The sequence below is a fragment of the Equus quagga genome, chromosome 15 (assembly GCF_021613505.1).
Source record: "Equus quagga isolate Etosha38 chromosome 15, UCLA_HA_Equagga_1.0, whole genome shotgun sequence".
NCBI classification, from domain to species: Eukaryota; Metazoa; Chordata; class Mammalia; order Perissodactyla; family Equidae; genus Equus; species Equus quagga.
Window position 1 is genome coordinate 28,920,591 of NC_060281.1, and position 25,490 is coordinate 28,946,080.

Sequence of the window (25,490 nt, forward strand, 5' to 3'; positions counted from 1 at the left end):
AGACAAGTTTTGGGGAATAACGGAAATTTCTGATTTCCTGCTGAGATGGGATAGGGAGTCACCACAGGGACCTGGCTATCTTGGCCACTCCTGGTGTCTGACCCAGAACAAGATGGCCTTGACATGTCACCGCACAACACCTGGTCTGAAGTCTGAGAGGGAGACCACGGAGGGAGCAAAGGTCCGCAGTCAGGGACCCACCTCAGGCTGCAGACTTGCAGAAAGCTCTCCCTACAGAACTGTTTCTGGAGCAGGGTTAGAGGGGACAGAGTTTAAAAAGAAGGCACAGGACACTCGCTGCTTTCCCAATGTCTGAGTCTAGTCAGGCAGCTCCTCCCGGGGCTAAGGGTCTACGTACTGTTTCACACGCCAGCAGGGGCCGCGGGGAGACCAGGGAAGCACGCTTCCACGGAGCAGCACCCGCCCTGAGGAGGCCACGGCACTTACCAGGAAGCGGACATCGTCAAAGCCATTCAGAAGCAACTTGCTCTCATACTGCTGCAGCCCCACCGCCTCCAGCCACTCCCCGACGCTCTGCTCCAGCGTCCGCGAACCTGACGAGAGAGGAATCGGCAGACGCTTGAAAAGGGAAAAACCATTAAGGCGGTAGCAGCGGCACTCAGAGGAAGACAGATGGCACTGCCACATCATAGTCATTACCATAAAGCAGCCAAACTATGTACAAGAGAGCAGAGAGCAGAGGACCCGTAGCTCCTCTTCCGTGTACAGGCCAAGGGCAGGGCGGCCCGGCACTGCACACGCTCCCCAGCCTGGGCAGCTGCCGCCCTCTCACACCCCCTTGGTCTGAGCTGCTCCGGGGCCGCGGTGGCACATGCACGATCTCTGCCCACAGGCCGGGGGAAGCCAACCCCCAGTGGTCTCCGGGTCAGCTCCTTGTCAGCGTTCACACTGAGGTATTTCAGGAAGTCTGCTCCCATGGGCCCTAGAAGGGGCTGGGGGAGCTCCTCTCATCCATGCAACTCCTGGAGCTCCTGGGGGGCTGTGGGCGAGGGACAAGTTCTGCGACCTTGCACCACAAACTGGTCAGGAGAGAGCACACATCTTCATGCAGCCGAGGGACACAGGCACACAGCGAGGGCTCCAGGAGGGCAGTAGCGGCAGCTGTTCACGGGGACCCAGCACATGCAACACAAGCAGCATTAGAACACGGCAGAGGGAGAAGAGACTTTACTTGTTTGCCCCCAGCAGTCCCGGAATAAGCAAACCATGGCCGCCGGCCCTTTGTGCTCAGAGGCTCAAGGCAGCGAGGGGCTGAGTGGGGCGCATGGGCCAGGGCTCGGGGACCAGGCTCAGGTGTGGCTCTGTTGGGACGGCAGCATCGCATTCCCACAGGCTACGCGGCCAGTGGGGCCCGGAGCCCAGTCCACAGCTAGACTCTGGCCGCTGGTGAGCGGGGCGTCTCCCAGGCCAGGGCGCTGTCTGAAGGGCCGCCTTCCCAGGCCAGGCTCTTCTGCAGGGTCTGGGCATTCATTCTCCTCTTCTGATAGTGGCTGCTCCTGCGACTCGCCTGCCTGCTCAGGTGGAAAGCAGGCCGGCAGATCCAGTTCTTGGCTGAAGAAGACAAAACCCAGCCAGATAAAAGAGAGAAAAAGGAAGCAGTCCTCTGTCAGCTGAGCTGTGGCGGCTTAAGTCTATTCACGTTCTGCGCTGTCCTCTCTGTGGCTGAGTGATAAAGACAGCAACTGTGTTCCCAGGTCTCCGGAACTTGGCGTTCTCCTCTAAGGATAAGCAGGCAAGCGAGGACCTTTCTTTGTTGTGCTCCTTGGGTGGGACAGGGGAGTGTGGTGGCGCAGGGAGGAAAAAGTTCAGTCCTTCCTGGTGGACCTCAGATATTCTGAGCTGATCGCCTTAACGCCCACCTACTTCTCTGGTTCTCATGGGCAGGAAGGGATAAAAGAAGGAAAAAAGAAAAAGGGAGAAAAAAGAGGTGCGAGGAAGGAAAAGGAAGAACCAACTACAAAAACATCACCTCCAGAGAACTCTTGACACGGTGAAAGTCATTCATTGATCCTGGCACTTCACATCCCTCAGGGCAGGCCGAGGCCAACCAGCTTGGTTCTCTAGGAGACCCTGGTGACCTGCTGTCCCGGGCTCCCCCTCTCCTCTGTCCTCTGCCGAGAAGACGGTGGTCAGGGGCCAGATGGCCTCCCAACGCACACCGCAGCAGCACTCCAAGATGCCGAGTCTGGGGGATACCTGAGCGCCCCTGCCCTTGAGTGGGGTTGTCTGCTCCAGGAACCTAAGCAGCAGGCTTTTGTCTGCCCATGAAGTCAAGTGTCCCCGGCTGCTGATTCATTCCTGCTTGTAATCCCCCAGCCGGGCAGCTGTGGTCCTGCCTGCTGCCGGTGGATGTGTGCGCTTACAGAACTGCAGCAGAATGCTTTGTCTGAAGGCTCCTGGGCTCCACGCTGACTGCTGCCGGCTCCACAGTCCTTGCTCACTCTCATAATGTCTGGCCCTCCCCCTCCTCCCCTCCACACCCTCCTCCCTTCTACGCTCAGGAAAATACATCAGGAATCGGACATTGGAGCAGAAGCGGCTGCTGCTGCTGCCACCAAGGGAGAAGGAGACAGCGGCACTAGAATCAGAGCAAAATGACAGATTTTCCAATATCTGATATTGGCCGACACGCATGCATATGAAAGGTGGAGACAGCAAAACTTTACCTCCAGCTCAAAGGGCTGGAAACAGCTTATCAGGGAGAACCGAGAAGGAACGTTCCTATAGTTTTGGCTGATAGTTTCTAGGACAGCCAGAGAGGGGACTGAGGAATGACACTGCCCGGAAAGCATAGACCACAGGTTAAGTGACTCCCCATTCACCACTTAAGGAATGATTGTGTCTCTCAGAGAACAAGTCACAGGGTATCACAAAAACAGGCGACAAAATAAGGACATTAACACCCGCTATTCCTCAGGCGAGTGTACCAAACTTGGGAAGAGACCTCTCTTGGGGCCAGGCAAAGCCCAGGAGAGAAGCGCCAGGCCCAGAGCAGGCCACTCACAATCTGGAGGAGGGCACGGGAGGGGAGGCACCAAGGACAAGGGGAAACCAGGACCAAACCCCCAGTACAGCTTCAGAGAAAAAAAAGGTAATGTATACAGAGACAAAACCCCAGGGACAAGATGTCACCCTCTAAACCTGCTGGGAGGCACCTGCATCCCAAAAGGCTGTAGACAGTCCTGGCGAAGAAGGGGTTCTGTGCACAGGGAGATCGGGCTCCAGGAGGGGCCTGTACTCACCGGCGACTTGACAGCTAAAACGGCTAATTTAGCAAAAGAAAGTCAAGCGTTTTCTTTCGCTCACAGAACAGGCATTTGTTGAAAGAAGCCAGAATGGCCTGGGCTAGTGGGAAGGCTTACCCTCCCTGGACTCCCGACTGTGGGATGAGTTGGAAAATCTGTCTGCAGGGGATTCAGGCAACTAGCTCCAGTGCCAGCAGCTCCGAGACTCAGGGCCCAAAACAGGAGTGAGACTCAAGTGCCACACAGGGTCTTGCCCTTCAGGATACGATCCTCTGCAAAACCAGTCATGCCGGGCAACCCCATGCTTAGCTAAGGACTACCTGGTGGAGGGGCCTGGTCCCCCGACCAGGCTGGCAACCCTAGAGCCCAGATCTCTTTTCCTAAGTCCAAAAGTCGAAGGACAATCTGAACCCTGATACTGACCATTCAAAATAAATGAGAATTCTCCTTTGGTCTGGGCTGAAGCCTGATGCTCCCCGAGGTCCGGGGCAAAGTGCCCCTGTCAGATGGAAGATAGAGTTCATGGCCAGGCCTGAGCCCACCCTCTCCGTGCTTCACGGCCTGGCAGCGGTACAGACATGGCAGGCTGGGGCTCTGCAGCAAAGGTGGATGCACCCTCTGTTCAGGTGGCCACCCTCGTGTACCTGCCACTGACTTTCCTAAGCTGGGGTATGCAGGATGGTTCAACTCAAAAAGTACTTAAACAAGACTATGTGTTGGGATGCAGAAACCTAGGGGGATATCAGACCACTCTTGCCACTCACATTGGTTCCTGGGGGCCAAAAACAGGCGGGTGGGACTAGCAGGGCAAAGAAAGAGCTCAACGTCACCACCTCCAAGGAGAAGGGCTCTTCCAGAAGAATGCTCTCCACAGGTGCTGCCACATCTCCTGATTTATCAAAGCCCAGAGGGAATGACCTGCTTCTGAGCCCAAATTCTCTAGCACGAGAAAGTGACTTAGGCCCCTTCAACAGAGGGAGGCGCAGGGAGACAGGAAGCAGCCTCCACCGGCCTGACTGCTAGCGAGCCCATCCCTGGATGTGCCCAAAGCACAGCTTGAAAATGGCACGGGTGTTTGTCTCAGTCTGGAGCATCTATTCCCAACAAACACTTGACTCTTGGTAAAGCCTGCAAACTACTACAGCGTGAGATCGCTTGCCTGTGTGTACACAATTGCCTGGAAACAGATCTACAAACTCAGCCAGAAGAGCCACTTCTGCAGACCCCACCATAATTCAAGAGTGACAAACATGGACCAAATCCAGCTGGGCCTTCTATGCTAGAACTCAGGGAAACAAGGCGGCTGGAGGGAGGGTGGCTCCAGGAACCTAGTCTGAAAATGGTGGAGGGAGACTAGCCATGGGAGCACATGCCCCTTGTCTCTAGGTTTCTCAGTACGAGTCAGTAATAATTTCATAGACAAAAACAAGCATAGCTAGGGGCTGGCCCCGTGGCCGAGTGGTTGGGTTCGCGCCCTCCGCTGCAGGCGGCCCAGTGTTTCATTGGTTCGAATCCTGGGCGCGGACATGGCACTGCTCATCAAACCACGCTGAGGCAGCGTCCCACATGCCACAACTAGAAGGACCCACAACGAAGAATATACAACTATGTACTTGGGGGGCTTTGGGGAGAAAAAGGAAAAAATAAAAATCTTTAAAAAAAAAAACAAAAAAAAAAACAAGCATAGCTACTATTTACTGAGTACCTCTTTAGCCCAAGTATTTGTATATATTACTCATTCCCCGCAATATGAGGTAAGTACTATTATCCAGTATTGGAGATAGGGAACTGGGAGGCTCAGAGAGATTAAGTGATTTGCCCAAGACACACATGTGTTTAGAATCAGGATTTGAGCCCAGGGCTGAGACCCAAGAGCCCATGCTCTCTCCACAAGCCCCTTAGCAGCTTTCTCCCCAGAGTGCACACTTGCCCCCACCTATCAGACATCCTGCCAGGGCCAGAGGCCCATGTTGGAGCTAGAGGTGTCACTCAGGACTAATAGGTCATCCTGCATGGAGGCTCCTGAGCACGGAATTGGAATCCTACCCCTTCAGTGCAGAGGCATTTCCTCTCCAAGGGGGACAGGCCAGGTTCCAGCTTTCAGCCTGGGTGCCCTGGGGGCAGGACAACATGCAGATGCCTGGGGGAAGGGGTGTGAGGGTTGTTCTGAGAGGCACCTTGAAGAACTGTCACCTCACCTGAGAAAGCAACACAATCACAATTCTGTTATCAAGGAAAAGAGCTCAGATATGGCCTCTCTAGTTCCCTGTTTCAAACAAAGGAAATAGAGGCAGCCCTCACCCCTAGGGTGTTGAAAGGAAAAGAATGCCCAAAGTAGCAGAGATCTGAAGTAAGAACAGGAGTGACTAAGTAAATGGAAAACTGGAGACAGCCACAGGGAGCAAAGAGCCAAGCTGACTCCTCCAGGCGCTGCAGGTTAACAGCCTGGGGTCACTGCTCCAACCCCACCCACTGCCAGGGTCCTGGATTAGGCAAATGAGAGCCATGTTCTCATGAGGAGTCGGTGCCAGGGCCACCTGGGAAGCTGGGGTGACCAGCTCTGAGGAATGCTCCAATTTAAGCCAATCTGAGAAAGCTGACACTTACGAAAATAATTACAAGTAAACGACAATTGTTCACTCAAAAAAAACCAGGCAGCCTAAAGTTCAATTCCTACACTTTCCCCTCCAATATGTAAAAGGAGTCATAGCCCACAAATAACGGCCAGATGGGCTGCCTCAAGAGATCGGATTCTGAATTGCAAGAGCATGACACGGTCTGAGGCTGACCTCTCACCCCTAAATGTCTGTCTCCTCTGTCAGACTCAGGAGACACCTGAGCCGGAAGGAGCCAAAGGTCTGTGTTCTGAGGGGAAAACGGCCGCATGGTACGATACCTGAGATCTTCTGTTGTTCCTGAGAAAAGTCGATCCCTTCTCCAATAGAGCTCATGATTTTCTCAATCTGAAAGGGAAGAAAAAGGAACAAAAAGGAGAGGCTGTCAGGCTCGGGTTAAAAATTGCCAGCTCACCATCAGTGCACTGGGGCGGGCCTCCAGGTCCAAGGTCCAGCACCAACCTGCAAGGTACCAGAACTCTTTGCTGCTCAGATCAAGGAAGGCCCGTTTCTGGCCACAGCCCAATGGGGTCTAAAGATGCGTTCTGACGAGAGTGAGCGGGGAACAATCTGGGCTCAGCTGCTGGAAATGCCAAAGAGCCTCCCTTCCAAGGAATGTATATACCACCCCCCACCCCCAGTTTCCCCAGACCCTGCAGAGATCAGGCAGAGGGTACAGGACAGACCAGATCTGGCAAGTTTCACCGCTCAGGCTAGAATTTAAACTCCATGAGAGGAGAGACTTTGCCAGTTTTGTTCCATGCTGTACCCCGAGTGCCTAGAGCAGTGCCTGCCAAATTGTAAGCATTCAATAGATAACTGACATTGCATAAGCACCAACTCTGAGGTGTGAGGACAATTTCGAGAGCTGAGACAAGCAGAGCACCTGAACATAGGAACCTCTTAGAAGCCAAGGTGAGGCAGGCACATAACCCTGAACGGAGGATCTGTTGCTCCTTGGAGCCCAGCAGTCCTGGACGGAGCTTTGCACTCAAGGGATAAGAAGGGGCGCAGACACACATTCTTCCTCTGGACCACAGCAGAGAGAGCTGGTCTCCAAGCGTCCAAATGTTTCCAGCATGGCCCCCTGTACGGACCACCTGTCCCAGCCATCTGGCTTTGATCACCCTGAGCCAGATCCAAGCCCCCACTCCAGGACACCTGGCCAGGGACAGGACTGGGTGGTGAGGAGGAGGCCGCCTTCCCTTCCTCCCTTCCTCTTCCTTTTAGGGTTGCAGTGATAATGAGCTCATTCATTGCTCTTTTTTCCAAAGAAATGAAAAGAGGACCTTTTGTACCAGGGCTTGGATGCTTTTTCCTCTAAGTGCAAGTAAGGAGCCCGGGTCTGACAATCAGAAAAACAACTCTCCAGCCAGCCTCCAGCTGGCAGACAAAGACAGCACATTTGACACCCGTCAGAAGAGCACAGAGCAAGCACCACCTCTCCCCTTGCTGCCAGAGAGCAGGGAGGCATTTTCCTCCACCCACAGAAATGACGCCGGCTCAGGCAGTCACTTGATTGCCTGTGAATGCGTGCTGCGAACTCTATCTCTGAGCTTAGCAGAGGCAAAGGGAAGTACAACACATCTGACCCATGGGGCAGCAGAGGGTGTCTCTCTACTTATCAGGCCCCAGCAGCCCAGAGGCCAGCACAGAATCTAGAATCGGGCAGCCCCACAGCAGCTCTGCACTGCCCTTTGAAGAAAATGCTTCCCTCCTTCTCTTCCCCACACATCGCTTTCCTTGGCCCTGCCCATTTCAAGTGCTGCCTCCTTCAGCAGGCAGCAGGGTGCAATGAGGGAAGACCCAGAATGGATAGGCAAGCACTTCCACCCTAGCAAAGCCTCAGTGTTAAATCTATGAACACGGGGATAGCTACTGCCTCCCACAAAGGGTTGTGTGGATTAAAGTACCATGTACATAAAGCGTCTAGCAGAACACTTCATTCACAGTAGATGCTCAAGAAAAGTTAGTTTACTTTCCACATCCCCTCTTGTGTCCTCAGAGCTCCAGCCTGGTAAAACTTGTTTTTAATTAAAAAAAGTATTTTTACTTACATTTACTTTTTGACGAGTGATTCATCCAAATGATTCAGAACTCAAAAGATACAAAGGTTATTCAGAGAAAAGTCTCCTTCTTAGCCCTATCTCCCAGCTGCCTAGTTCTTCTCTCCGGAGGCAACCAGGATAACCAGTTTCTCAAGTATCCTTCTAGTTCGATTCTATTCACACGTAAGCAGACAGACGAACGTATTCCACCTCCCATTCTGACAGAGGCAGTCCACATATGCTGTTCTGCATTTGCTTTTTGCATTTAATAATACATCTTAGAGTTCTTCCCACAGTTCATACGGAACATTATTGTTTTTTTTTAATGGATGAGGTATAGTCATCCAGTGTATGGCAATATGATAATTTATTTAACCAGTCTCCTGATGGGCACATGTGGAGTTTCCACTGTTTTCTCACTCTACACAGTGCTATGATGAATACTGTTCTACATACATCTTTCTATGTATTTGCAAGTATATCTGTAGGAAAATTCTTAGTTCTTTCTTGAGCATTCCTCCAGGGACAGAATCTTGAGTTAGCAGCCAGGACCTCACAGGTCAAGTAATCCCAGCTCCCACCCCATGTCTGATTTTGCTGACAGGCTTCCAGTGATGGGACACTTGCTAACTCCCCCCTAGTCAGTTCACCCTGTTTGCAGAAAGCACTCATCTATAACATTTGTCCTTTTACAGATTTAACCCTTTCTCCTAATGTCAATCCAGTGGTCTGGTTACTCCCCTAGAGCACCCTCTTCCATAGGAAGGGCTTAGGGACATCTGGAGACAGCACTTCTCTTCCAGGCCAAGCTGCTTCCCCACCCCCAGGCTGCACTGCCCAACCTGGCACTAAATGACACACCAGTGCCAGGTCTCGAAGCCTGGGTTACCCTATCAGATTATAGAAGCCTGGAACTGTGCAAATAGCAGGCATTTAACAGATAGCTGCTGATGCGCCTTCTTTCTCCTTTTCTACATTTATAGGAGAAAGTAGGGTGCTTGAGGTGAGGAAACTTTTTCCTACATGAGGGGATGGGACCTTTTCCCTGGAATAGCTCCACCAGCCTTTGGATCACTCCTGCAGGTCAACCATCGTGTATGTGGGAGAATTACCACTGTAAGCGCCATGAGGGCTGGAATCAAGCATGTTTTATTTGCCATTTTACCCCCCAGGCCTGGCTCATGGTAAATAGGCAACCTATTGAATGAATGGGAAGGAGGGAGGGAAGGCAGCTTCCATTTACTTAGAGCCAGCAACGAAAACATTGTTTTCCGAAGGCCTTGCAGAGAGTCAAGGGTGGAAAGAGTTGAAATGGAGGGTGACTCTAAGATAGCTTCTGAAATAAGGTCAAGTCATCTACATCATGTATTTCATTATCATCATAAGCACCTAACACCCAAAGACCCGGCCAGCTTGTCCAATCAACATCTCCTGGCTGCCCAATTCACGAGATTTTGCCCAAAGGGCCTTTGGAAATGAGAGTGAACACCCTACTGCTTCTTTGCTCTGTTCCTTCCTGTTTGAGCCTGGAATTACCCTCACGCCAACTACAAAAGGCCAGGAAAAGCCCAGGTTTCCACGCCTACCCTCTGGATGGGCATGTGAGGTACTTCAGACTGCAGGGCAGCTGGGAAACGCTAATGGACACTCAGAACTATTTCATCCAGACCAGAAAGTGTGCTTTGTTTTCTGTGAACTGCAGTGGTTAAGTCAAGCTGAGAAGATTCTAGTTTACTGACAGCTTGCAACTCAGGACCCCTTCCTGCCTTGTTGAAAGCTCAGGACTAGGAGGGAAGTGGCAGTGAAGAGGTCCCGCTGGGGTAGAGACGGGCAGGTCCCCATCCTGGCAGCACAAGCACAGAGCTGTCTGGGGCTGTGGTCTTGCCCAGCCCCACAGCCTGGGCTATGGAGACAGGGAAGAGCTGGGCTCATCTCTCTTCCCGCCACACCCCCAGGACCCAGAACCGGCAGAGAGGGAAGATGGTCATTTTAGTCTAGTAGTCTAGACAAAGAGGAGTGGCCACAGAAGACAGATACCATTCTGATCTATACACCACTCAGGCTTAAGTTAAAAGACAATCTGATTAGGCTGCTTTCCCAGAAATACTCTGCATCTCAGGGGAATGTCAGGGGAAGAGGCAGGTGGAATAGAATGAGAAGGCACAGTTCAATGTTCTCTTCTGTTTCTATTGTTTGGGATCAGTGACATTTTTGGAGAGAGATAAGAAATGGCTGTGCTTCCTACTGCACTTCACACACACTCTACAGAGAACTTACATTTGTGTTTGGTAAGGTAAGGGCTAAAAGTTATCACCATAATGGACTCAAGTATTCAAAAAATGCTTGGAAAGATTCTATTTTCATAAAGTATTCAAGATTATTCTATTCAGACTTTTTTCCCTAATACCAGAGCCGTATAAAATGTATTCCCTGTATGGCTGAGAAAATAATACAAACACTAGAGATACTGCTGCTCAGGCCACCTGACATTTGACATCTGCTCGTTTAGAATACAGGATCCTGGTTCCCACAGGCAGGCAATGGGAGGTAGTGTTCGGTACATAGAAAGGCCTCATTTCCCATCACCATAACCTAGCTGCCAGGAACCACTCAGATTACACTAGTCTCCTCAATGGATGCTGGGAATGAGGGGAGGGAGAAGACAGCTGCTGGGGCAAGAAATACTCCCCCAGGTTTTGATGGGACTTCTGTATGCCAGGAAGCGTTCTGAGCCCAGGAAGTCCACAGGAGAACCACCAGCCTTGGTGAAACTTGGCTCTAAGGCTTGTGTGAAACCTCCCTTCCAGGAGGCGGTACAGAATCAATGGCTACGTTCAGGGGCTTCCATATGCAGAAATATCAGGAGAACAGAAATCAATCTGGCCCTAAGTTGGGATTTCATGGAGAGGCGAAAGGGAAAGGGATCCCCTTCCTCCCACCTTCTTCTGGTGCAAATGGGACCATGAAGGAGATGTTTCTGCAATTCACCAGCAACTGAATTTGGCTCCTGGTGTCAGACATTCCCTCTCAATACTTTTTCTGCTGCCTGGGGAGTTGTCAGCTCCCTAGGACTCTCCTACCAGTTGGAAAACACACACTGGTCTCCTTGGACCTGTACCACTAGGGCTGGAGACACCTCATCTCTCTTTCTCTGCCCCCAAGGCTTTAATACCTTACAGGCCCAGAAACACACTCTGATTTTCACTGTTACTTCCCTAATAACCGTTTGATGATGTGTCCAGAGCTGGTATAGAACCATTAAGGGTAAGGATCCCATTTCATACTGCGTCTTTTAGATCCACACAGTGCCTTGTACCGAGCTGGCACACTGGAGGTGCTCAGTGACAAACAAGAACAGCTGTGTTTGTTAAATGCCCATGCCAGGAGAGTCACCTAATAATAGTAAGAGGGAAAAAGTGGCCAACACCTCTGGACTCCAGTCTGGATTCTCTAATTCCTCTTCCTTCCTCATTTTTATCTTTCTCCAACCTCCCGGGGTTGCAGACACAGCAACCTCACACCCCAGAACTACTACCTGGCCCTTTCTCTCAACAATCCTGCAGAGCCTCAATTCACTGCCAAGCAAATGTACTGTCCCATTTTTCATGAGAAAACTGAAGCTCTACTCCACGGGCAGACTCCTAACTCCCTGCTGATGGCACAGCTCTGTCTCTCGGTAAGCGCCATTGGTGGTGGAGCCTGCTCGAGCTTCCTGCTATGGGGAGGGGCTGATGGGGGGAACCGAGAGCAGACCCTCTCCTCTGGCCAGGTGGCTTTGCTTGGACAGTGCTCTCTATTCCCAGGAGCGCAGGACTGAGGGACTGAGCCTTAATCTTGTCAGCCTCATCGGATGCCCATGACATCAGGTGACTGCTGACGTCAAAGTCAGCTCCTCCGGCTGGCTGTGTAAGGAACCCTAAAGACTGCTGACAGCTGCACACCCGGGGCCCAGAAACCACATAAGAATTCATCACCATCTCTGTCTTCTGCCTCTTAGCAGCAGACAAGCTCTCAGCCTAGAGTGGGCTTTGATTCCACATTTGAAAAAGGGTCAGTGACCAGGGTCTTGGTTATTTTTTTCACCCTCTCCTCCCAGACTGAATTGCACAAGGCCTCAGGAAAGACAAAGATGGATTGAAGTAAATTATTTGTCCTGATTTTCTAACCTTGTCAACTGCTTTTGGGAGAGGGAGGAGGGCAGATGGGGGAGGGGAGAAGACGGCAGGGAATGAATAAATATCTGCCAACGCGCTCAGGGCTGCCCTTGCCGAGGCAGGCTGACGTGGCAGCTCCACTAACAATGAGTAACTTCTTTTCCACAGAGCACGCTATTAGTCTCAGCTTAATTTTTCTCATCATGGGGGCGGGTGGGGGGGAGTCAGACTGTTACCATATTTATTGTTATATCTCTCTACTTGAATCTCCTTTATATTGTCACCTTCCTTCTCAATCTCCTTTTTCTAGTAGGCTGAGACAACAGAGCTGTTTTGTTTTAAAAATGCTGTCCTTCTGTCACCAACAAAGCCTCAAATTAAAGCCTGCGGTGGGCTTGCCCCAGACTAGACTGGTGGAAAGAGGAAAGCCGGTGGCACTCCTACTTCCTGACCCCACCCCAAGTCTCGAACTCTCCTTTCTCTCCTCATTTTTACCTTTCCCATACCTCTTGGGTTGCTGGCACTGGGCCTTGCTCCCCAAAGCTTCTCACACCCCACAACTACCAGCTGGACCGTTCCAGACCCAGAGATGTTCATGCCCCAGACCTACAACTGGACAGAAAGGGAGTTCTACAAGTAAACGGTGCTTGCCAAGTGACCTTCTCATGCTAGAACAGCATACGATAAAAGCAATCTTTAACTCAAAGCCCCAGGAAACTGCTGAAAGAAGAAAAAGAGTTAGGAGACCTAGATTCCAATTAATTTTATTATTGCTTGCCATATAACTCTGGGTTATGTGCCAAGTACTGGCTTTAATAAGTGGGACAAGAATCTAAAAGATTAATGAGGATTATGTATTTGGGTTCTAGTCCACTTGACACAATCTACTTTCTATCCAGGAGTAGGCTTATTTTGGGGGAGGGATGGAAGAATGAGGAGGCAGCACACCAACTTCAGAAAGGCTCCAGTTACCTAAAACCCTGGGTAACCTGCCTCTGGTCTTTCTCTGGTTTTTCTTTCACCACCACCGCCCTCCAAGTAATCTTGCCTCGGTCCTGTTCTCCCACCCTCTGAATCTCATTACAGCACACTGCACTGCCAGTCTGGATGAGGATTACAGCAGCCCAAAGAAAACACCCCAAGTTCCCACTGAGAATGGCTTTCCCCAGCAGTGTGGCTGCGGGTGGGGTCTTACACCCGTTGGCTCCTCAGATTCTGCAGGAGAACATCTGCCTTGTAATAGGAAGGGGTCAGATGCCGAATTCTGAGCACCAGATTATAAATACTTAAGAGGTAGAAAAATAATAATCATCAGTGTAGATATACTTAATACAAATACACTATCAGTATTCATTAGCTGCCCTGAGATTTCCTGCAGCATGTCACTCCTAATTATCTCTGAAGTTGAGAATTAGGAAGAAGTTGGATAAATGAAGTTGACAGAGTCTGCAAACTTCATTTTAAAGCACTAGCTAAAATCTTTCAAATAAACTTTACATAAAAGAGCACATACTGCATTGATTCCATTTACATAAAGTTCTAGAATAGGCAAAATTAATACACGGTGGTGGAAAATGTCAAAAGAGTCGTTGCTGGGGGTGAGGAGGGGTAAGGAGTGACTGGAAGGGACATGAGGGAACTTTCTGGGGTGACGGTAATATTTTGTACCTTGACTGGAATTTGGGTCACACAAATGTATACATATTTGTCAAAACTCAGACTTAAGGTTTACGCATTTCACTGTGTATAAATTTACTCCCCCCAAAACTATAAGCAGACATTCAACTCTAACTAATGATATACATATTAAAATGTTTAGGGATGAAATGTTCTGATGTCTGCATTATTTTGAACCGCATCAAAAAATAACATGGATTTTTAAGTGGACTGAGGGATGGACAGATAAGAGATAAAGCGAGTACCACAAGATGCTAATTGCAGAATCTAAGCTCTAGGTGGTGGATATACAGATATTTCACTATGCAAGTCTCTTTCAAGTTTCCTGTATATTCAAAAGTTTTCAGAATAAAATCTTTTTCAGGATCAAATCTTTTAGAGAATAATAAATTGTAAGATCAACACTGGTCTGAGTTTCATCATTTGTAATGAACTCTGCTCAACATGCTAATAAGCAGAGACATACCCAGCAGGCAAAGGAAACAAAGCGAAAGGAATGTGGGAAAGCTGACTTTACCATTGTTCCGCGTCACCAAGCTTTTAGGGGTAAGGGCTCTCAGCATAGCTCTTCTGTTGTGGTGTGGCTTTCTCTATTCTGGGACCTAGGCTAACCCCAGTTTTCCCAGTCTGAAAACTCAAATTATCAGTGTTCCCAGGGATGAGCAGACCCTGGGAAACTGGTTCACATTAATCAGACTCAAAAGAAACTGATCCCTACATCAGTGAGTTACTTTAGCATGATAGGCAGCACATTAGAATACGTGGCTGGAACATGTTTGTATCCTCTGTAGCCTGAAATCAATACAATGAGATCAAATCCACCCTCAAATACTTAAGGAGTAAGGGAATAAGGTGTGTGGACTGTGCTGAGAGCTTATTAGATTATCCTTTTCTTACTTCAGGAGGTCATCTTTCCTGAAAATCAAATCAGGTGCTCACAGCAAGGTACCCTTCCTTCTAGGAAAGTACTTTTGACCAACAATGTTAACACTGAAGCCTTCAAGGGTTGTTAGGTTTGGGGGCTAGGTTCTTTCAGTGGGGCACTAGCTGACTGCCCTGCCAGCAATTCAGTTCATCCTCACAAAGAGCCTAGGGGGGAGCTGTGACTGTCCCCATTTTAAAGAAGTGGAAACCAGGGCCAGCCCCATGGCCGAGTGGTTAAATTCGGCCTGCTCCACTTTGGTGGCCTGGGTTTGGTTCCCACATGTGGACCTACACCATTCATTGGCAGCCATGCTGGGGCGGCAACCCTCATACAAAATAGAGGAAGATCAGCACAGATGTTAGCTCAGGGTGAATCTTCCTCAAGCAAAAAAGTTAAAAAATAAAGAGGAAACATCAGAAAAGTTAAATAATGTCATGGGCACAGTACTAGAAATAGGTGACCAGTGCCTGATTGATTATCTTTCTGATTCACAGTGTCAGCTTAGTTAGGGTTTACCTTCTACTCTATTAAAGCTCACAGTACAATTTCAAATATATGGGATTGAGAACATTGAAAGGCAGTGTATAATAGTGGTGGAAAGAATGAGGACTTGAATAAGAAACTTGAGTTCAAAATCCACTTAATTAGTTGTGGAACCTTGGACAAGTCATTTAACTTCTTTTTCAGTTTCCTCTTCCATAATGTGTGAAAAAATTCCTTACTCATGGGATCATCGTTATAGGCAAATTACTTGACCTCTCTTCTTTAAGCCTCAACTTCTTCAAAGGCAAAATGGAAACATTGACACAGGGCTGCTGTAAGGATCTGAGACAATGTACAGGAAGTCTTAGCGCAGTGTTTGGTTTCCAGAGCTCTAATGAGGAGTTAATTTACCATGACAAGAGTTTGAGCAAGCTCCGCACCACCTAAAAGACATGGGGTCTTTGTATAATTCATTCATCCCCTGAATGACATCATCCTAGAAGTAAAGACAAGGTTCTTGCTGCTGTAAGCAAAGATGCTGAGATTTGCTCCTTCTCCAAAGGCAATGTCTGTCTGCCCTGTTCCTGGGAGATTTCAATCCCTGCCATGTCCTGGGGCCATAGCAGGAATACTAAGGGAGTCTTCTTAAATTAAGCCCTTGGAAAAGCAGGGTTGAGCCTAAAAGCCATTTGGTTTTTACTCTGTAACCTACTTGTCCAGATGTAAGTCTTCCTTTTACTGGGAAACATCTGCAGTCCTTGGAAAACCACAGATACCAGGCAAATAGTCCACGCAGTCCTACTCCATGGCTCATTTCAGTTTATAGAGATTAGAAAGGGTTTGCACTCATGATTCACATTCATCTGGTTCCAAAATAAACAGAATTCCACCTAAAAAACAAGTTAATCAAAACCCAGGTTCTTTTGTTTAAAAAAAAAAAAAAAAAAAAGAAAGGACAAACCGGAGGGAAAGGGCTTCCTTATGGCAGAAAATGTTTAGAACATGCTGGGTGAACAATAGCTCACTTCCTGGACACTCAGCTGGAGGCTGCTTCTCCATTCAGGACAAAACATCTTGTGTGAGGAGGTGCCGCCTTTCTACAAGGCAGTTCCTCAGCAAGAACATGGAGGACCCAGAACAATAACAAAGAGAGGAGAGGGAGGAGAGGGAGCCTGGTCTCATCAGGCCTGCTCCTTCTCGGGCAGGAGTAGAAGGGAGGGCTAGGGGCCAGGGTGCTGACCCCCTCCACCACACCCCAGAGAAAGCTGGCTCGTGTGGGGCAGGGTCCGCAGGGAGTAAAACAGGCGAGGACCGTAGAATCAGCTTGGTCATCTGTAACAGGGATAACAAGACCTACCTAGCAAGTCTGTTAATGACCCCTACTTAACTGACCCACCAATTAGCCAAGCGCAATTAGCCAACCCTCGGTAAACTATACCAGCTCACGCCCAAGTTCACAGCTCACAGGATTCTCTCAAGCACCCCCGTGGGTCTTCTGCTTCCACCCACTGAGCGTTCTGCTTACTAAGAATCAGTGGGGATGATTTCTAGAACTGTTTAAGATGGTTATATTTGTTGATGAAAACAGAAAATTTAATTAAACATTACATAAATGATGAAACAAGTGCAAAAAGAGCTATTTCGGTGACAACCAAGTAGATGCGCTGAAGAGACTGAATAACAGGATCATTTTTTAAAATATGCTCTTGAATTAAGTGTTGTCAGAGAAATAAATTGTAAAAAATTCTAAAAGGATTCTGTCCTCAGGCTGCTTCACAAGTGGGTAAATTCCTGCTTTACTTTGAAGAAACTCAAACTGGAAGTTTAAATCACTAATGTATTATGGATGTGGTTCATGTAACAAAGAGGACAGAGAAGGCCAAACTAGCAGAGCCACACAGAAGGAGAAGGCCCCAGCTCCACATCAAAAGACCGAGATGCACACCTATCCATTTGGGGTTCAAGTGCTTGCTTCTTTTAAAAATAAACATTTTCTTTTTAAAAATGACTTCCTCCTTTAACAGAATTTTGTAACCAAACAACCCCAGTCCCAACTGGCCACATAAAAAGCCCCTGGGGGAGCTGGCAGCAGTGTCTGATCAACGCTAGCCCCCGTTATCAATATATTATCAATACGACAAGCTGCCACGTAGTAATTCTCAAACTACTTTCATTATCAAGTAAGTCTAAACTCCCAGAGACACAGAACTCCTCTCCAGCTGCTTTTTCCGGAAAAGCCTCTCCACTGAGAGCTGGTAAACAACCCCAGGTGACTCCCAGCATACTTTCAGCCCTTCCTTCTTTGTCATCATGGTTCCTCTTTCAACAAGGCCTTATGCTTTCATTGATCACTGCCGTGATCCAGGGCCAACCAGCCAGGGCCGTGTGATCTCCTGGTTACAGATCAAAGGCTTTAGCAAGTCATGGGCTCTTACATTCTGTCAACTCAGAGGCTACCTCGTGCAAATCAAACTTCCAGCTTCCATTCACTGCCTACAGCAGGTAGTGAACAGGAATTGTCCTCAGCCCACCCAGATCTCAAGCCGGGAGTACAGAGACAAAGGGTCACTTTAAGACTTTTCCCCTCTATATTGGTACCCTTACCTTCCCTGGCAGACTATGTGGCAGGGAGGCAACTGGAGTCCTCCAAGTCTCAGAGATGTGTTCTGAAGCTGAAGGGCATTCAAGGTCATCCTAAAGAAAAAGCCTGAGCTAGGAACTAGTCTGTGCCTGGCCCCACCCCCAATCCCATCAAGGAGTACAAACAATTATGGAAATGGCATCCTTATATTCCCCCAAATATAACCACGGAGAATAAGATATGTGGAAACACTCCATGAGAATAATAGGTACGTGTAGGATAATTATTATCTAGGTAGGAAAGCAGGGCTCAGGTGTACGGCCAACAGCGCACTTGAGATGCCTCCCCCTGCCTGGAGGCCTGCTGGTAGTGCCAACTGCTTGTCCTGCCCTACTCACCAACCTACATTCCTGCTGTTCCCAAGATCCCATGCCTGAGCCTGGGAGGCCTCTGCCTCCTCTGCAGCCCCCAAATCCTCGCCCCATCATTCCTTCCAGGACCAGCTCAAGTCACCTGTGCTCTTCCACACCAGGTGTGGTCTAATATAAAAAAGTTTTCAGAGACAGAGCAAGGCTTTAATCCTTGGTTTATCCCTTTGGCAAAATACAAAACCTACCTGAACCTCATCTGTAAACAGGGAAGAAGATAATACCTGCTTCGCAGTGCGGTATGGGGATTAAATGCGATAACATAGGTAGGGTGGCTGGCACACAGCCAGTACTCGATGAGCACAGGTGCCCTACCAGCACCCTTTTGGACTGACTGCATGTAAGGTTTCTTTAGAATTCTTGTGGCAGAGGCTGCCTGGCTGTCCTATACTAACGCGAACACGCTCACAAAAACATGGTCCGAGGATGGTTCCTGGTCCTTTCATATACGCGCACCATGCCTCTTCAGCTTCTTTTGTAGTTCCCACTGGTGCTCTAGCAGGTACTGAGCACTGGGCGGGCTCAGTCAATACCCAGTGGAAAAACAGACAAAGTGCTTTTAAAGTGGTTACACCTTAAGCGATTCTCAGGGAGGGATGTGTGTAGGAGATACATCTTTCTTGGATCTGAGATTTTTCCCGAAGAGGGAATGAGAGGTGGAAAAAGGTGGCTTTCCCAGCAGATGTGTGGCATCTTTCCACCTAAAATTCCTCCAATTGTATCCTCACTGCCTCACTGCTAAGTTCCCGCGTCAGCCTCCTCCTACATCAGCCCTGTGCTGATTTCAACCACAAGGAACTCTGTTCCTTCCTCTTTAAAAAACTGAAATATATCTCAAATTCTACAGAGTATATTTTATAACATTATGATTTAAACAATAATAAATGAGCCATCCACATGCCCACCACCTGATTTAGGAAATAGATTTTGGCTTGAGGCCACCAGCCTCCTGAATTAAATGCTCTCATCCTCTTGCTTTTCTTTAGAATTTACCAGCATGTCAGTATTCCTAAACAACATAGGTTCCTGTCTGTCTTTCTTGGCCTAGTGGATAGAAGCACAAGTTGACACCCCTGAAGTAACCCAATAGGTTCGGGGACCAGAGCTTAAGGACAGGAGCTCCCTTTGGCTGGTGAGGGAATGGGAGGCCATGGAAAGGTCCCAGCATCTCAAGAAAGGGCACTGGTGAAGGGAAAGCAGTGAGCCCTCACTTCTCAATGGGCTAGCAGGGCAAAGTCACATGTTTTCTGGGACTCCCGAGAAAATCCATTCCCTATATGGGCAGCAGCACGAAACAGCTGTGGGCTAAACTTCATGTCCAAGTATACAACCAGACTGCATAACCAGAAAGAGCACAGCCTTTTCAAAACAGTCTCAGTGAAGACCGCCTGCCCCAGGAAAGCCCCTGTGGATTTGCACTCTTGGGCCTGTTGGCAAGGGAGTCTTGCAAGTTGCAATTACCGAGTACACGAATTTTCTCAACAAGAACACCAAGAAAAGCTGCATACAGGGAGAGGAAAGGCAGAAAAGATGGCCACACTGCCCTCTCCACATTGTGAGACCTTTGCATTGGGAGGTCCCTGGGCCACCCACCCTGCAAAGACCATCTCCATCCTCGGTCTGTACCAAGATTCCAGAGCAACCACAACACACCAGTCTCAGCTGTTTTGCAAGCATTTATCACTGCCAAGAACTGTTCTCTAGGGGCTTTGTGTGTGTGCCTAGGAGGCAGGGCCCTTTGGAAAAGGAGTGGGAGCTACAGCCTCAAGACAACGAGAGGAAAAGGTCAGAGAAGCCAAGGAAAGACTGAGATTATTAATGTTTGAGTAAGACTCAGGATAATATTACTTTTAATATTTCTCATAACTTTATAACATCTCTATTATTGGCTATTTATTGACTATTTCTGCCAGCCTCTCAGTTTCCCATTTTTGTTTTGTTTGACATGCAATAAAAACTTAAAAGAGGACTGCGTGCTTATTTCAGGTACAGTAAAACTGGGGAGACACTGAAAAACTTTGTCCCTTCCTCATAGAGTTCTGGGATAAGACAAGAGAGGGAGGAGACAGTGGGACAGGTACCCGGAATAGGCGTGCCAATCCCTGAGGTGTATGGAAGAGAAGAAAGGGGTGCAGGTGAAGCTTGCTGAGACCCCCATGAGTCTCTGGCAAAAGGTCAGTGGTCCCAGGTTGGGCTTCCCAGCTCCACTGTTAACTAGGTGCAGGAACCTTGTCTTCTAAGAGTCTGCTTCTTACAGAATCAAATGCTTGAGCAACCAATGAACTGGTGTAGAGAGAGTGTAAGTCCAGACTGAAGGAACCGTAGGACTCACTGCGACCATGATCAACAAGAAATTTGTTTTTCTCAAACATCTTTGAGCTCAGGGTGTGTGTGTGTGCACATGCACATGCACCAGAATCTCAAATATGCTCCTACATAGTTGAAAATAAACAGGATGGCTCTAGTCAAAACTGTGAAGTACAAAGCCTTTAACCTCTGTTTTTTCATTCTTGCTCCCAGAAGTGGGGATAAGTGAGTACAGCTGGTGCAAGGATCAACAAACTCAGCCTCAGGGCTCCCCCCGCCAAGTCAATGGAAACGGAGGGCAGGGAGGCAAGGGCCACATGAGGCAGGAAGCCACAGATTCAGCTAGAAGGAACCTTAGAGATTATCCAGATGAATCTTTCAGTTTTGCAGGTAAGAAAACTAAGGCTCAGAGAGGTTAAATAATTTAATCAAGGCAACGACCCAGGCAGTACAGGGGCTGAACCTTGCTTCTTGCCTCTCTGCTGCAATACCCCACTGATCTGGGAAAGTGGCAGAATATGGCGCACTCCTTGGTGAAGATAGATAAGCCTCTAGAGGTCTGAACCCTGCAGGAAAAAGACCTGAGGTAAAAACAGCTTTCTTGCCCTCAGTTCTCTACATCCCTGGGCACTTGCCTGTTTCAGGAGAACAGCTTCTGTGCAGAGCAGTGTGCTGTCTCACTTCCCCAGGGGACAAGGGCAGTGGTCCCTAAACTTAGCAAGTTTGTGGGCCATTTTCCCCTCTAATCGGGATAATAGGAATGTTATAAGGTTGCTGACTTTTCATCACAGCAAACAAGGACTTCAAAAATCAACAGGATGGAAGTCTGAGGGAGGTCTTTGTGATGATGGAACAGCTCTGCACCTTGATCGCAGTGCTGGTTACATGAACCTACACATAATAAAACCACACACAACAACCCCCACCCCCACCCCATGTAGAACCAGGGAAATGTGAATAAGGTCTGTGGATTGCACCAATGTCAGTTTCCCAGCTCCCATACCATACTAGGGTTATGTAATATATTACCACTGCCAGAAACTGGGTGAAGGGTACTGAATGAAGGACCTCTCTGTACTATTTCTACAACTCCCTGTGAATTTATAATGATTTCAAAACAAAAAATTTGAATAAAGAAAAAACATTTTTAAGTTAACATGAAAACATCCCCTTTGTTTTATAAATGAAAAGACAACTGAAGTACAAAAAAAGGAAGGACATACTCAGAATAAAGGCAATTGGCAACCAAACGCCACCAGAGCCACCATGATAGTCCTCGTTGTCCTCAATGCTCTCCTTTCATCACGGACCAGTCAAAATCTTGTTGAGGCCTATCATAGTAAGAACGCAAAATTCCAGTCCCTCCCTCCTCACCAGGCTGGCAAGCAACCACAATATGCCAACAGACCCACCCACAGGGAGGCCTGGCATCCAGCTCCCTTTCTTCCCAGCCTGGTCAGCTTCTGACAGTTCTCTGCAGCCTGGGGAGACTCGAAAGAACACAAAAGTGGGACAAGATGCGAGTGCTGTTTGGGGTTGGGAGATGGGGCCACATAGGGCCTTACTGACAAGAAATTTAAGTTTCTCTTCTATCGTCTACTCCTCTTACCAGTGCCCAGAATCCTCTGCTTTTCCTTTTCTCCACCACCAGAGCAAAGAGAACCAGTCAGCCATCGACAACCCCAGGTTTTTTCATTTACTCCTCTCTGCCCTCTCCCTGCTCAGACTCTGAGACCCAGAGTCTATTCTCACTGCACCCTCTCCCTTCCTCCTGTCCCCACCCTTGGCAGCTGCTTTCAGACCACTGAGTACTTGCCTGTCACATCTCCTCCAGAACCAGGACTCCAGGAGTGATAAGTGCCAAGAGGGACAGTGGTGGTGCTCCTCAAAGCCTCCTGAGGTGTGGGGGAGGGGTGCATCCAAGAAAGCCTGAGAAACCTCCGCCTGGGACACTGACGGGGCCCCCAGGGTGGTGGAGCAGACACCGTTAGTACCTGCATGTCCTCTCAGCATTCATCATTTCTAAGCTCGCCAGTCGGACAGTTTCCAACTGCAAACACCTGCAACTCTTTGAGGGTTCTTTCCAGCCGCCAGAGCCCTCCAGGCCTGTATCCTGGGTAGATGGACATGCCAGGGGATTAATGTCCTGCCCCTCCTCCCACTAAGGGAGCAGCTCTCACCCAGACTGACTGGAGGCAGCAGATAAATACCCTAGCTCCCTCCACCCTCAGATGGGATAACTGAGGCCATCTGCCAGAGCCCTGGCAGGCCTGAGCCCAAGGGCCCAGAGTGGTAACCCCTTGGGAACACACCTTTACTGTTTTCCTTCTTTCTCACTCCCCTACTCCCTGCCAGTGCCTCCTAGGGTCACCTCTCAAATAAACTATCTGCACCTAAATCCTGCTTTGGGGGGAACCCAATCTAAGATAAATGGTAACAGGGAACCCGAACAATTGGGAAATTAGAGCTGAATTTCAAATATGAATGAGTGTATTTCTGTCAGTATCTAAGGGATGTATATCTATGTAATGACGAAAACTGCCAACAGCATGACGACTATCAGACTAGAAAGCTAATAGGCGAAAAAATGATAAAAACTTGATTTGCCTGAGTAATACTCATTATAGCCATTTATATGAACTGCTTTTCATTTGCCTAATTGCCACTAGCACAATAACTACCACGGATATATTAAATGTGTCAGATAAAACTTGCATTAAATTTTCTCTGATTACTAGTGTTATGTAACCCCATGCTTAGTTCTTGTGTGTTCATAACTGGGTGCTCACGTTGCATAGTGGAGGAAGCACTGCTGAGACTATCCTCTTACAGCAGTGGTTGTCAAAGTTCAGCGTGCACAGGAATCACCTGGAGAGACTCTTACACCATTGACTGCTGGGCTCCACCCCTAGAGCGTCTAATTCAGGTCTGGGGAGGAGCAGAGAATTCTCATTTCTAACAAGCTCCCAGGTGAAGCTGATGCTGCTGGTCTGCCCCTGCACTTTGAGAACCACTGCTTTAAAGTCCCACGAATGAGGGTAAGAATGCACAAGGTTAAACTTTGCAGTAGGTATTTGCAACACGAAAGATTGATAGTCTGTTTCAAGAAAGTAGATGGAATCAGATTCTAACACTCTAGATCAAGCACTGAACCAAAATCAGATTTGGTACGCTGACAGTCTAAACCAAAAAAAGTAAAATTAACTCTGTTACTCAAACAAATCCCAGGAGATCTGGGTTTGCTCATTTACTCAACAAGCAGGAGTGCCCACTCTGTGCCAAAGATGTTGCTAGGCAACAGAGGTCTGGGCACTGTCAAAGGTCTTGTGCAACTCTGGGTAGGTCACACCCTCTATGGGCCTCAGTTTACTAACCTGTAGAGGAGATGACTCACATTTAGGGAAACTTCCAGCTCTGACGTTTTACAATAAATCAAAGCAGCATCTAGGCTCAAAACAAAAATATTCTGCCTGGCTGTCTGGGCAGCGTGAGGAGAAATGCGGGTAAGATCCTAGCTGCTCCCATGGCTGACCCTGACAGAGCAGATGAAGCCCTGGCAGCAATCCTGGCCCTGAGACTCTTCTGGCTGGTCAGTCCAATTCAATTCAACGAACGCCCCAACTAAACATGCTGCCAAGGCAGGTCAGTACTCTGCCCAATACCAACCAAAGAATGCAAAAGCACCCAGCATGAAACCCATGTTCCTAATTGGTATCCCCTGATATATTATGACATTTAATCACTCCAACTGCTGAAGGGAAAACTGGAGCTGCTCACTAGAATTAGGGATGCTATGATAACCTCCTCAACTGGGGTTTTAAATGAGCCTTGTGCTAATAGCTTTCCTGCTCTGAATGCAAAGCAGGATGCAAGTGGAGAGAGGCAGGGCAGCCACTTGTGAAGAGCAGCCACTGACGACACCACTCCATGTTTCTGAGAGGCCTGGCTTCTGAAAGAAATCTCCCAATGGGTTCCAGGCAAGGCAGTGACCTTCCAGATTCCATGGGGAACCTGCAGAAAACTTTCTAATTTTATTCTATTTTACAGACAGAGAAACTGATACCCAGAGATGACTGCAATTTGCTCAAAATCACCAACAAATCAACTGTGGAACTGAGAAGAGAAATGAGGCTGTCTGATTTCTGATTGACCCAGGTTGGCAACCTCCGATCAGTATGTGGCCAGGCTTGAAATAGAGAAGAAGTCAGTTAAAACAAACATCTGCCCTAAGACCCAGATGTCAGTGTGGCATTAAGGTTAAACAGGTGGAAAAGAGTCCAGCAATGGCAGTATCAGGAAGCAGCACCAAGGGGCTGGGGCACAGTTACCCTCTGCCAAGCCAATCCAAATAACAATAAAATTCTTTCTATATAAACAACTAACATTTTCTTAGTCTCACAGAAGGTATAAATAAAAGCATATTTAGAAAACTATGTGTTGATCTAACACATAAAACAAGTAAAAACAGTGAATCATATCATTAAGACAAGCTGCAGCCCCCAGTTTCCATCAGACTGCTGTCCCGAAACCCTCCTCACACAGAATTCAGGAGCTGCCCCTGACTTCCTTAAAGGAGGCCCCCTAAGAGAAGGAACTGTGTCCTTTATCTGCACACCCTGCACCCAGCACGTAGTACAGGGCCTGACACATAGTTGGCACCTAATAAATACCTGCTGATAAAGTGTAAGTCTCAGCCAGCCTGGAAAGCCAGCGGCAGTGCGGCTGAGAACAAGGCTCCAGGGAGGCCAGCCAGTGCTTTTTTGCCTGTTATTCATAGCGAGATGGTTCCTAAGCCAACGTTTTCCACCTACTCACAGGGTAATGAGTCCCCCAGGCTTACTATCAGCCGTGTAAAGTGAGCTGTTTCCTTTATCTGTTCTAATGTACCACCTTTACGTTTCTGCATCTGTGTTTTATCTCATTATGCTGGGATTTAGGAACAAGGCTGTGCTTAGCCTATTTAGTCCTTCGGTGATTTCACAGTTGTCAATCATACTGTCAGCTCA

The 25,490-nt window shown here is 48.4% G+C and overlaps 1 protein-coding gene across 6 annotated transcripts in view; it reads right to left on the minus strand.

The window, feature by feature from the left end:
* ANKS1A (ankyrin repeat and sterile alpha motif domain containing 1A) overlaps positions 1 to 25,490 on the minus strand; it is a 178,301-nt gene that overhangs the window by 30,302 nt on the left and 122,509 nt on the right. For all 6 annotated transcript variants that reach the window (XM_046640767.1, XM_046640765.1, XM_046640764.1 and 3 more), the window contains 2 exons: positions 6,163 to 6,229; positions 448 to 554 (listed from right to left, as the gene is read on the minus strand). In XM_046640767.1, coding sequence (XP_046496723.1) covers positions 448 to 554; positions 6,163 to 6,229 — 174 coding nt within the window. The remainder of the gene's footprint in view (positions 1 to 447; positions 555 to 6,162; positions 6,230 to 25,490) is intronic.